Source organism: Tripterygium wilfordii, chromosome 8 (genome assembly GCF_013401445.1).
Source record: "Tripterygium wilfordii isolate XIE 37 chromosome 8, ASM1340144v1, whole genome shotgun sequence".
Classification (NCBI taxonomy): Eukaryota; Viridiplantae; Streptophyta; class Magnoliopsida; order Celastrales; family Celastraceae; genus Tripterygium; species Tripterygium wilfordii.
This window is the reverse complement of record NC_052239.1, coordinates 12582804-12593854: the sequence shown is the minus strand read 5'-3', so window position 1 is coordinate 12593854 and position 11051 is coordinate 12582804. Positions and strand designations below refer to the sequence as shown.

Here is an 11051-nt window from a genome sequence, read left to right as displayed (position 1 = left end):
GCACAACTCTTCGTCTATTCTTAATCTCACTAGAAAGCTTCTTTATAACTTCAATTAGTGACTCGGATGTAATTAAAAATTGCATCTATGTCTTCAACTAACAGCATTATAGTCTATAAGCAGTAAAATATTAACAAAAATCTTGAAACAGAACACCAAAATTGTTTCTATGATAATATTCAAGGTTTGTAGTTGGTTGGGTTGCCCGGGTTGAAAGGCAAAGATTACCACCAACCGTTGGTTGGAAGACCATGAGAGTGGAAAGTTCCAGTAAGAACAAGATAAAGAAATCGTTTTGTAACAGTCGAAGATGATTAAGTGGACAGACTGCGTCTGTCTGTACTTGTCAGTGTCATCAACCTACAATTCTCACAAAACAAAAAAAATAAAAATAAAGAAACAAAAAGAATCCATTTCTATACTCAAAACCAACCCCTACGAAGAAGAATTATTGACTACCACCGTCAACTAAACGTCTCCATTGATCCGGTTAATAAAATAATCACAACCCATCAACACCATCACTTCAGCATACTATCTTTTCAGCGCCTCCACCGACAAAACCCCCCAAAGCAGAAGCTGATAACGGAGAAAGTCTCAATCTTGAGCAGTGGGTTGTGTCTGTTTTTGTGGTGGGTGAAGAGGAGTGAAAATGAGTATGTACGGGAGAGACCCTTGGGGGGGTCCGTTGGAAATACACGCGGCGGATTCAGCCACAGATGATGACCGGAGCAGGAATCTTCAGGATCTTGACAGGGCTGCTCTTTCTTCAAGGCCTCTGGATGAGACACAACAGAGTTGGCTTTTGGGTCCTGGAGAGCAGAAGAAGAAGAAGTATGTGGATCTGGGTTGTATCATTGTTAGTCGCAAGATCTTTGTCTGGACTGTTGGGACTCTCCTCTTCTCTGCCTTCATTGCTGGATTTGTTACTCTTATTGTCAAGACTGTTCCTCGCCACCACCACTCTAAGGCTGCTCCGGACAACTACACTCTTGCACTCAACAAGGCACTTATGTTCTTCAACGCCCAACGCTGTACGTACTTCTTCTTCTATTACTTCTTTGATCTCAGAAGGATCATTACATCAATGTACACAAACACAAGTAAACTGATCTTAAGATCTATTCATCAGCAGACCTAGTTTGAGTGTTGATCTGTGATTTGCAGTGGTGCTACGTTTTCCTGCTGCTTGTTTCTTAGCTTTGATATCCATAGATCTTTAGATCAATAGGCACTAACCCAATTGATTCTTTGTTTATCGGTACAATATTTTGGATCAAGGAAAATGATTTAGGAATTGTTAACAAAGACAGTGGCTTTAAATTGGTGGGTGGACTTATGTGTAATTTTAGGAATTAAAGCTCAAATGTAAGATACCCATTTTCCTTTAACAATATTTTTTTTTAAGTGTTGATTTGTGGGCTTTTTTTGTGGTGCGGCAGCGGGTAAACTGCCGAAGCATAACAATGTGTCATGGAGGGGTAATTCTTGCCTTAGAGATGGCAAGTCGGATCCATCGACCATGTTTAAGGACCTGTCTGGGGGATACTTTGATGCTGGGGATGCTATCAAGTTCAATTTCCCTGGATCATTTGCAATGACCATGTTGAGCTGGAGTGTTATTGAGTACAGCGCCAAATATGAAGCTGCTGGTGAGCTCAACCATGTTAAGGAAATCATTAAGTGGGGCACCGATTACTTTCTCAGGTCCTTCAATAGCTCAGCTGATTCCATTGACAGGATAGCTGCTCAGGTATTTGATCTGTTGCTAATTGTTCCCTCCGTATGTAATCTGATACTAATTATTCCCTCCATATGTAATCTGATATGATCTCATCCACCTATTATAATTTGAATCCACAGGTTGGTGCAGGGGATACTTCTGGTGGAAGCACAGCTCCTAATGATCATTACTGCTGGATGCGTCCGGAGGACATTGATTACCCACGAACTGTGACTGAATGTCACAGTTGCTCGGATCTTGCTGCAGAAATGGCAGCTGCTTTAGCTTCTGCGTCCATTGTTTTCAAAGACAACAAAGTCTACTCCCAAAAACTTGTTCATGGTGCCAAAACACTGTTTAAGTTCTCGAGGGATCAGCGGGGCAGATATAGTGCAGGTGGTTCAGATGCTGCAATCTTTTATAATTCCTCTATGTATTGGGATGAGTTTATATGGGGTGGAGCTTGGCTTTATTATGCAACTGGAAACAATAGTTACCTTACGCTTGCTACTACTCCTGGTATTGCTAAGCATGCTGGTGCTTTCTGGGGAGGTCCTGACTATGGTATACTTAGCTGGGACAATAAGCTTGTTGGTGCTCAGGTTAGTTTCTGTCTTTCTGAAGTTTTCCTTGTTAATACTTTTGTTTTTCAACTGTGCAATTCGATTTTTGGTTCTATAGCTATGTTGAGTTTGATGAAAGTTTGAATCTGAATGGCATGTTTTGGTGCATGGATTTTTATGAATTTGTTAAATTATCTTCTACTTATTATTTGGACACGGTTGGGGGTGGGAGCAGTGTGCTCTACTTGGACTTTAGCAGTTCAAATTCTGTTTGGTGTTTTAATGATTTCTTCAAATCACGGTCCATGTTTGTCATCTAATTCTTTATTTGTGTTTTAATGTATGCACAAGGTTCATCTTTCTTAAATTTAAGCTCATGTTACTTTTATTCAAAACATGGTCTATCCTTTTGGCGTTCTTAATTTTAAGCTTGTCTTTTGACGGGATTTTTTGTTCGCATCTTGAAGCATCTAGTTATTCATGTATGAAATCTGTTCTACATATTGTTGAACTATATTCATTTTTTAATTGATAGATAATGTTTCATCGTATGTACTAGTAATCAAACTGTTACATAGATTTTTTCCGTTTATTATATACACCTACGAATTATCTCATGATGTGAATTCAAAATCTTTCTGAAGATACTATCTCGGATCATGTCTGATACAGATTTTTATTTTGACATCAGGTGCTTTTGAGTCGTTTGAGATTGTTCTTGAGCCCTGGGTATCCGTATGAAGAAATGTTGAGGACATTTCACAACCAGACCAGCATAGTCATGTGCTCGTACCTACCAATTTTCACCAGCTTTAATAGAACCAAGGGTAGAGTTTATGACTGTATCTTTGTCCTACAATATAGATCAATCAACTTTCAGGGTTTCATTGTTAACTTTATTGGGGAACTCTCTCAGGTGGTTTGATACAGTTAAATCATGGAAGGCCGCAGCCTCTTCAATATGTTGTCAATGCAGCCTTCTTAGCCACTTTATACAGTGACTATCTTGAAGCGGCTGATACTCCTGGGTGGTACTGCGGACCCAATTTCTATTCAACTGATGTGTTGCGAGAATTTGCCAAGACTCAGGTACGATATGCAGCATTTATTTTTATTTATGTTGAGATGTGATGGCTGGTGACTAACTTTCTCTCATTTTTGGCAGATTGATTATATACTTGGCAAAAATCCTCGCAAAATGAGCTATGTTGTGGGCTTCGGTGATCATTACCCGAAACATGTCCACCATAGAGGTGCATCTATCCCTAAGAATAAGATCAAATATAACTGCAAAGGAGGATGGAAATACAGAGACTCTAAAAAACCAAACCCAAATACAATTGTGGGAGCTATGGTTGCTGGCCCCGACAAACATGATGGTTTCCACGATGTACGTACTAACTACAATTATACGGAGCCAACTCTGGCAGGTAATGCTGGGTTGGTAGCTGCTCTCGTCGCGCTGTCTGGTGAAAAGAATACCAGGATTGACAAGAACACCATTTTCTCTGCTGTTCCTCCCATGTTTCCAACTCCACCGCCACCTCCTGCTCCCTGGAAACCTTGAGATGCCCTCGTTTAACATTATGTCAGTGTAACCTGCTGTGAGATGATTTTTCTGCACTAATAGAATTTGGAACTGGAATCGTGTCAAAGGTTAAGTAATTCAGACATGTGGCAAGAGGCCAAGGAAAGCTGCATTTGACGAAATTTGTAAAGAAGTAGCCAGGGTTGATGGTTCATATCTGGAAATGTCTTTTTCTTCCCATTTTGTAATATACATAGTACGTGTGTGTATGGTACCAATCATGTATTCTTTGAACTTCTTGACTGGAGCAGTTTCAAACAGATTGATTTCCATTTGGGCAATCCTTCTTCAATGTAGTTTATTGTAACTGGTTTTTTTGAAGATTCATGTAAATGATGCCAAGCCCATTAAGGCTTTGATGATGATGGGGGATAATCCTCCCTAGTATGTATATTTGTGTGTTTAATTCGTAGGAAATATACACTGTGATCCGAGTAGCCTCTGCTTATGTTGAAACAATTGTGTTTATGGACATTTAACATGAAGTTTCCCTTGTTGAAAATCTACCAAGGGTGGAAAACTTGGCTAATGAGATTATGTATTTCATGCTCTTTACATGGGTTAGCTAGTCTTGGAAAGCTCAATATATGTGAATCTAAGTAATATGGCATTTTATAATCAGCAAGCTAAATGTATCATTGATCCTATGGCCTCCTTTTGTTCTGAATTTTTGGAGTGCAGACACATGAATGGGAGACTTCCAGTTCAAGTCATTCCTCATTTTGATACAAAGTGGTTAGCTTTATTTTGTCTTTTACTTCCTTGGAACTACATTCTTTTCCTTATGCTTTTGTATTTGTATATGCTTATTCTTTGCCAATAAAACAATCATTCTTTTTACAGATTTGGTTTTCTAAATGCTAAGATTTATTGAACCTGCTTTCCTCAACCACGTTAAGAAATGGAGGAAGACAGTAACTCCTTGGAGTATACACCAACATGGATAGTTGCCATGGTCTCTTTGATCATTATTCTCTTATCACTTTTCGCTGAGCGTGGACTGCATAAACTGGGAAAGGTATTCTTCAACACTCTTTATCTCCACCTTTGGCTGCTGCTCTGATTGTTTTGTAATTGTGTTATTTGATTACAGTCATTGCCAAAAGATGGAACATGTGTTAACTGAATTGCTGTTTCTTGTGTTGGTTTGGCAATTCAGTTGTTGATGCATAAGAAACAAGATGCATTATTCGAAGCCTTGCAGAAGTTGAAAGAAGGTTTTGCCGTTTCTTTCTTGTTTTTCCATACTTGGTCAGCTTCTGATGTTGTACTTGGTATAATTTCTACAATCCCTTTTTTAAATCAAGCCTAATCTATTTATGTTTGTTTTCAGAATTGATGCTTTTAGGGTTCATTTCTCTTCTGTTAACTGTCGGCCAAGGTGTGATACAACGCATATGCATGCCCCCTGGTCTTGCATCTCACATGCTGCCATGCAAGAAGCATGCTGAGGGTCACAATCATGAAAAGTATTCTCTTCAAACTTTGAACAATGGAAGACGGCTATTGTCTGTCGGAGTTGGCTCAGAATATTGCACACACAAGGTATTCCACTTTTCTTTAATTCTAAAAAGCCTTATAAGCAATGACTTCCCATTAAACTCTTATAGTTAGGTTAGAATTGGTTTTGTAAGCAAGTTCGCTTTGTTCATCAATTCTTATTCGTACAGGGAAAGGTTCCGTTGTTATCATTGGAAGCGTTACATCAGCTGCATATTTTCATCTTCGTATTAGCAGTTGTCCATGTTATCTTCTGTGTCACTACAATGATTCTTGGAGGGGCAAGGGTAATCCGTCAAAGCTCAAACAGCCTTGCTGTTGCATCTACTGAACATTGACATAATAAAAAATATTCACTGAAAATATTTTACTCATGCAGATAGGCCAGTGGAAGCATTGGGAGGATTCGATCAAGGGAAAATCACTTGCGGATGCAGGTAACATTTTCTAAATTTTCTGGGGCATAATGGTTTGTCCAGAGGTAAGTACTTTCAGTGTAGATTATTGTATGGTTTATGCAGTTCCAACAAAGGCAAGTCATGCCAAACATAGAAGGTCATTCCTCAAAAAACATGCTGAAGGAGATTGGAGAAAAGCGGCCGTTATTAGTTGGATGGTGAGTTTCATTTCACATTTAAAGACTCAAAGCTTATATCATCCAATCCAGTTAATCAAAAGATTATTTTTGGAAATGTTGTGATGATGCTTCTGTATCCATCCCGACTTTCAGATATCGTTCTTCAAACAGTTTTATGGCTCGATTACCAAGTCAGACTATATAGAACTTCGATATGGATTTATCATGGTTAAGTTGCTATCATCAACTACTTTTCGACTAATTTATTTCCACCTATATTTTGAGGAGATCTAAGTTAAATTATGTTTACACCTTTTCTCTTATTTAGACTCACTGCCCCAGAAGACCTAATTTTGATTTCCACAAGTACATGACGCGGACACTCGAAATTGATTTCAAAAGGGTTGTTAGCATAAGGTAAGTGTCAAATACATTGTTCATTTTCAGTCTAAACTAAATCTCTTTCCCTTCTTTTGGATTCAAATGATTTTGATGAGAAACAAATATTCAATGATAGCTGGTACTTGTGGCTCTTTGTTGTGCTGTTTTTGCTGCTGAATGTGGAAGGTAATCTCACTGGTGATCTAAAATGGCTCTAGTAGTCTTCATTTTGATACTGCGATTAATACTAGTAGTATCTTCGTACGTTGCAGGATGGCACTCGTATTTCTGGTTATCTTTTCTACCATTGATTGTAAGTAGATTCACTATATTTCAAGTGTAAATACAGACATCTAAGCCTAATGCCTTGAGTTTGGGAGGAAACTGCAGCTTCTACTTCTTGTGGGAGCAAAGCTAGAGCACATAATCATGCGTATGGCTCAGGAGGTTGTCGATAAGATGAGCCATGACGAGGAAAATGCAGTAGTAGAGCCTTCAGACAAACACTTCTGGTTTCATAGCCCTGACATTGTTCTTTACTTGATTCACTTCATTCTGTTTCAGAATTCATTTGAAATTGCCTTCTTCTTCTGGATTTGGGTATGTGAAAAACATTTGCAAATGTCTTCCACATAAAGTCGTAATAATTCGAAGACAAAACAATTTTAACATTGTTTATGCCTGGTCATTGATCTATAGAGTACGTACGGATTCAATTCCTGTATCATGGAAAAACTGGGATATATCGTGCCGAGACTTTTTATGGGGTAATTCTGAATCCATATTCTCAGTAATTCATTCATTGCTTTTAGTATAATCTGCTAGTTCTCAGTACATTTGCCTTCACTTGCAGAGTGATTGTTCAAGTGCTCTGCAGTTACAGCACCTTGCCTTTGTATGCTCTGGTTTCCCAGGTAGACAAGCTCACTCAATCACACCTACATTGCATAAACTTCTCTTTCATTTTCCAGATGTCTGATCTGCTCTTCGTTTTCTGGTCTTGATTCTGAGTACAGATGGGTAGCAAGTTCAAAAGAGGCATGTTCAATGAACAAGTTCATTCTGCGTTGGACGACTGGATTGGTAAAAGCAGAGGCGATACATTGAATAGATATGAGAAAAACACAGAAAACTCAGATCATGTAACTGAAGAAAGTGCAGCAGCAATAGTTGAGCTCCCTGTCATAGAAAATCATACTTCAACATCTTAATTTTCTTCTCAATTTCACTTGCTTTCATTGATTTCCCAACCAGATTCAGAAAAGCCACAATGTTGTTTGTATCCATAAAACAATAATACGAAATATACACAAGAAGCTGGTCTCTCTCTCGTATAATCACATCATATATGCCAAATCTTTTTCTCAGTATTCTATTTCCATGGTTACAATCATCAGAAGGTACCAAACAGAAAAGTGGGAAAACAAACAATGGAAATGGAAAAGAAGAGAGGAAGAACCTAAAAAAAAGAGAGTAATGATTCAGGAATCTAAACCACTACAATATGTCCAAATTTTTACAGCTAATATATTCTCCAATATGCTACCGGTTATAGTGAAAAGGATGGGGATTCTGAAAGCTTTGGTCGTTCAAATGGAAGCTTTTCCATCTCAAGACTGCCATGATTAGCGGGACGGGCTTCTTTCTTGGTCTCAGACCTTTCAAGCTCTTTTAAAGCTCTTTTAGCATAAACTGTGAAGGCAATTGTGGTGATGATTGCAACGATGAGGGAGATAACGTTGTATACAATTTCCACCGTAGTCATGTGATAGTTTCCATATTGCACATCTGCTAACGTCCTTATCAACCGACCACTGCAGGAAAAAAAAATGCATCAGGAAAGAGAACACAATCTTTGTTTTTAAACACTCAAGTAGCACAGGGAGAAAGGGAAACTTCTACATGATTAAAACTTTCCACGTGGACGAAATGAACATATAAGAGGCATCTATCTTTTCTCCTAAATTCCGAAAACCCTTAAAACTTGAGTAGCAGCAAAATATTCACAGGGGGAAAAAATGGTGAACGGACCTGTAGATGTAGATGAAAGCTTCTGGTACCATGCCAGCAAATGAACCGCATAGGTAGGGCCAAAATCTCATGCTCGTTACCACTATCGCATAATTGAAAATCGTGTAAGGAAATGGTGAAACCCTAAAGATAGCAACTACTCGAAATTGATGGAACCAGCTCCCCTCAGCAGCAAGTCTAAGTACAGCAGCTTTCTTCGGCCATCTTTGTAACCATTGCTTTACATCAAGTAGGAGCAAAATATCAGGAGCAAGTTAAAGAGAAGAGTAAGCAATTGTCAATTCACTAATTGTCCACAAGTTAAAATCTTACATGAATGCGATCACGGAATAGTAGTCCAATCCAATAAGGTAGGACCATCCCGATAGTCGTTCCAACCATAATTATGACAAACCCAAGACCGTATCCAAAGATCATTCCAGCCAACCACATGGAAGGCCCTGAAGGAATTAAGAACACGGGGAATAATGCAAGAGAAGCAACAAGCACAAGGGCAAGAACTGGACGACCAAAGGCAGTAGCCTCCCATTGCATCATAGGGATGAGAACCTACAGCGAGGTTCACAAAGATCGAGAAGTAAGTCAAGATATAGAGCAGACTAACCTAAAATGAATTCAAAAGACTTGGGGATTAAATTTGTTAGACAGCAAAAATGTTCCTTCTATAGACATTTGTGTATAGAAGGTTAAAACAGTCTATAGTGCATATAAAATCATCAAGTTAAGATGTATGGAATCACAACTTATTCAATTTGAACATTGAACATTGAACATTGAAACTTCATCATAAAAACATTTTGTGGATCCATTGTCTTCATCATATAAATTGAGAGACAGATGTGATCTTGTCTGACTAAGGTGCTGTAACCAGAGCCCCTATATTGATGCCCGAATCACGTAAAATCTAACATATTTTTCCAATGAAATCTTTCTTAAACCAAAATTGCTTGAGGTAGAAACCCCGTAAGAATAGTGGTTGCTATTTTCAGTCAAAAGCCATCCACCAGAAATCCGCCCTACAACTGAACAAGTTAGAGATTTGTATTTTGGAAAAGCTGATGACTAGTAAAACAACGACCTTCATTTAAATTTTTTTGTAAATTAAAGCAGTTTAAGGGCTGCAGATTTTGAGGGAGAAGAAGAGCTAGAGGCAGAATGTACCTTCTCAAAAACAAATGGCACTCCCCATTTCAAGAGTATGAGAAGGCAGATGATAAAAAGAATGGAAAGTAATAACGCTCTGATACACCAAATGAAAGCGTCAATCCTGGTGTTTGCCTGAGATGGTAGTGTATCAGCTTCAGTCGCACCTGGTTCATTGGATATAACCAGTCTAACATACTCATTGTCTTCCCTTGAGTAATGCCGAGAATTTGCATCTTCTTTCCCCAACTCCTCAGAAGGGAGCATCTGTAAAGAGCTACTGAAGGCTGCTGTTTAATATGGACACAAGTGTATTATAAGAACCAAGTTCGGAAGCTACAAAAAGTTGGTAACCGAAGTATACACAGAGGAACAAGTCGCCTTCACAACGACATCTATCCAAATTCCGAAACAAAACCCATCACATAAACATCTTGAACAAATAGTTACAAGTTACAACTCTTGCCCATTTGACATCAAGGTCCACCCTTGATTTCATAAAAATCATAGACTTGACATGCCACCAAAACCATTAGAAGCCCAACATCATTTTAACAAGCCAAACGGTTAGGTTCCACATATTCCCTAAACGCTACAGTCGCATGCAACCACTGATAACCACAATTATGAATCAAAGAGGGACACATGTGGAAGGCATAAGTACATAAAAGGTAGAGAAATATAAACAGGATTACTGGAATTTTCAATGAAAGCTGTCTCACAAGGAAATGAAAGGCCAACAACAAAATAAACAAATTACACGACAAGGGGTAGTTCGATATCTGCAAATCATGGTCATAAATCTGGTTTCTGCAAGTGGGTAGTAGCAACTCAATCAAATTCAATTAAATCCGATACTGAAAAAGATGATGGAAACTCCATAAAAATTTTCCCAAATGGTCATACATGGAACACACATAGAAGTAGATCAAACATCAAACACTGACAACTAATTAAAGATTAGGGTTCAAACAGCAGACAAAATGAAAACTTTACCTCGTAATAATCGAGATTTCAGGAGGAGTCGGAGAAAGATGTCCGTTGAGGTTGGCGTAAAGTTGAAAACTAGGAAATTGAAGTTGATTTTGCTTTCTTGCTTTGCTTGCAATATAGATAAACAGAGCAGAGAGATTTTTTTCACGCAACAATACAACAAACAATAACTGTATCAGCAACAACTGCAACAGATTACAGGCAGCCCCTTCATTTCTTTCAAAATGTTTTTTTTGTTTAGTTAATAATATATTTTTTTCTTGAACTCGAAGGCAAAAGAAAAGGAAGGGAATGTGCGCGTGGAAATTTCAAGTAAAATAAAATAAAATAGAACAAGAATACGTCCTCCATCCCATCTTCAACATTTTGACTTTGACTTCCTTCTCATTTCAAATTAAAGTAAACAGTAAATTTTTTAAAAAAAATTTAATGTTCTCATTTTCTTTTTAAAATTTGGGAAAATTAGTTTTATGTTTGGTATGTTGGAATAATGTTAATTATAAGGTGGATTCACTTTAATTATAATTTAACAGTATCATGTTCATTACGCAC

General features: G+C 38.1%; 3 protein-coding genes across 5 annotated transcripts; 2 read left to right on the top strand and 1 right to left on the bottom strand.

Annotated features, from left to right (window-relative positions):
- The first annotated feature begins 443 nt into the window (after positions 1–443).
- Positions 444–4311, top strand: LOC120004047 (endoglucanase 25-like). The gene is made up of 6 exons (XM_038853267.1): positions 444–1034; positions 1443–1753; positions 1864–2325; positions 2978–3113; positions 3203–3375; positions 3452–4311. Exons 1-6 carry the CDS (start codon positions 653–655, stop codon positions 3851–3853), a joined length of 1866 nt encoding a protein of 621 aa, XP_038709195.1. The 5' UTR covers positions 444–652; the 3' UTR covers positions 3854–4311.
- A 438-nt stretch (positions 4312–4749) lies between these two features.
- LOC120004553 (MLO-like protein 13) lies at positions 4750–7575 on the top strand. 2 transcript variants are annotated; one of them, XM_038853916.1, is made up of 14 exons: positions 4750–4892; positions 5034–5091; positions 5208–5419; positions 5545–5661; positions 5754–5811; positions 5896–5990; positions 6105–6179; positions 6280–6368; positions 6469–6518; positions 6605–6645; positions 6723–6932; positions 7032–7099; positions 7186–7246; positions 7349–7575. In XM_038853916.1, the coding sequence occupies exons 1-14, from the start codon at positions 4776–4778 to the stop codon at positions 7541–7543; spliced, it is 1446 nt and encodes a 481-aa protein (XP_038709844.1). In that variant the 5' UTR covers positions 4750–4775; the 3' UTR covers positions 7544–7575. The 2 variants fall into 2 exon arrangements, with proteins under 2 accessions (XP_038709844.1, XP_038709845.1); XM_038853917.1 differs by lacking the exons at positions 7186–7246; positions 7349–7575 and having other exon boundaries at positions 7032–7103.
- An 84-nt stretch (positions 7576–7659) lies between these two features.
- Positions 7660–10783, bottom strand: LOC120004554 (transmembrane protein 64-like). Of its 2 annotated transcripts, none has more exons than XM_038853919.1 (5): positions 10503–10783; positions 9525–9796; positions 8676–8912; positions 8364–8581; positions 7660–8146 (listed from the first exon to the last, which is right to left on the bottom strand). In XM_038853919.1, exons 2-5 carry the CDS (start codon positions 9771–9773, stop codon positions 7882–7884), a joined length of 969 nt encoding a protein of 322 aa, XP_038709847.1. In that variant the 5' UTR covers positions 9774–9796; positions 10503–10783; the 3' UTR covers positions 7660–7881. The 2 variants fall into 2 exon arrangements, with proteins under 2 accessions (XP_038709847.1, XP_038709846.1); XM_038853918.1 differs by having other exon boundaries at positions 9525–9793; positions 10503–10782.
- Positions 10784–11051: the final 268 nt, after the last annotated feature.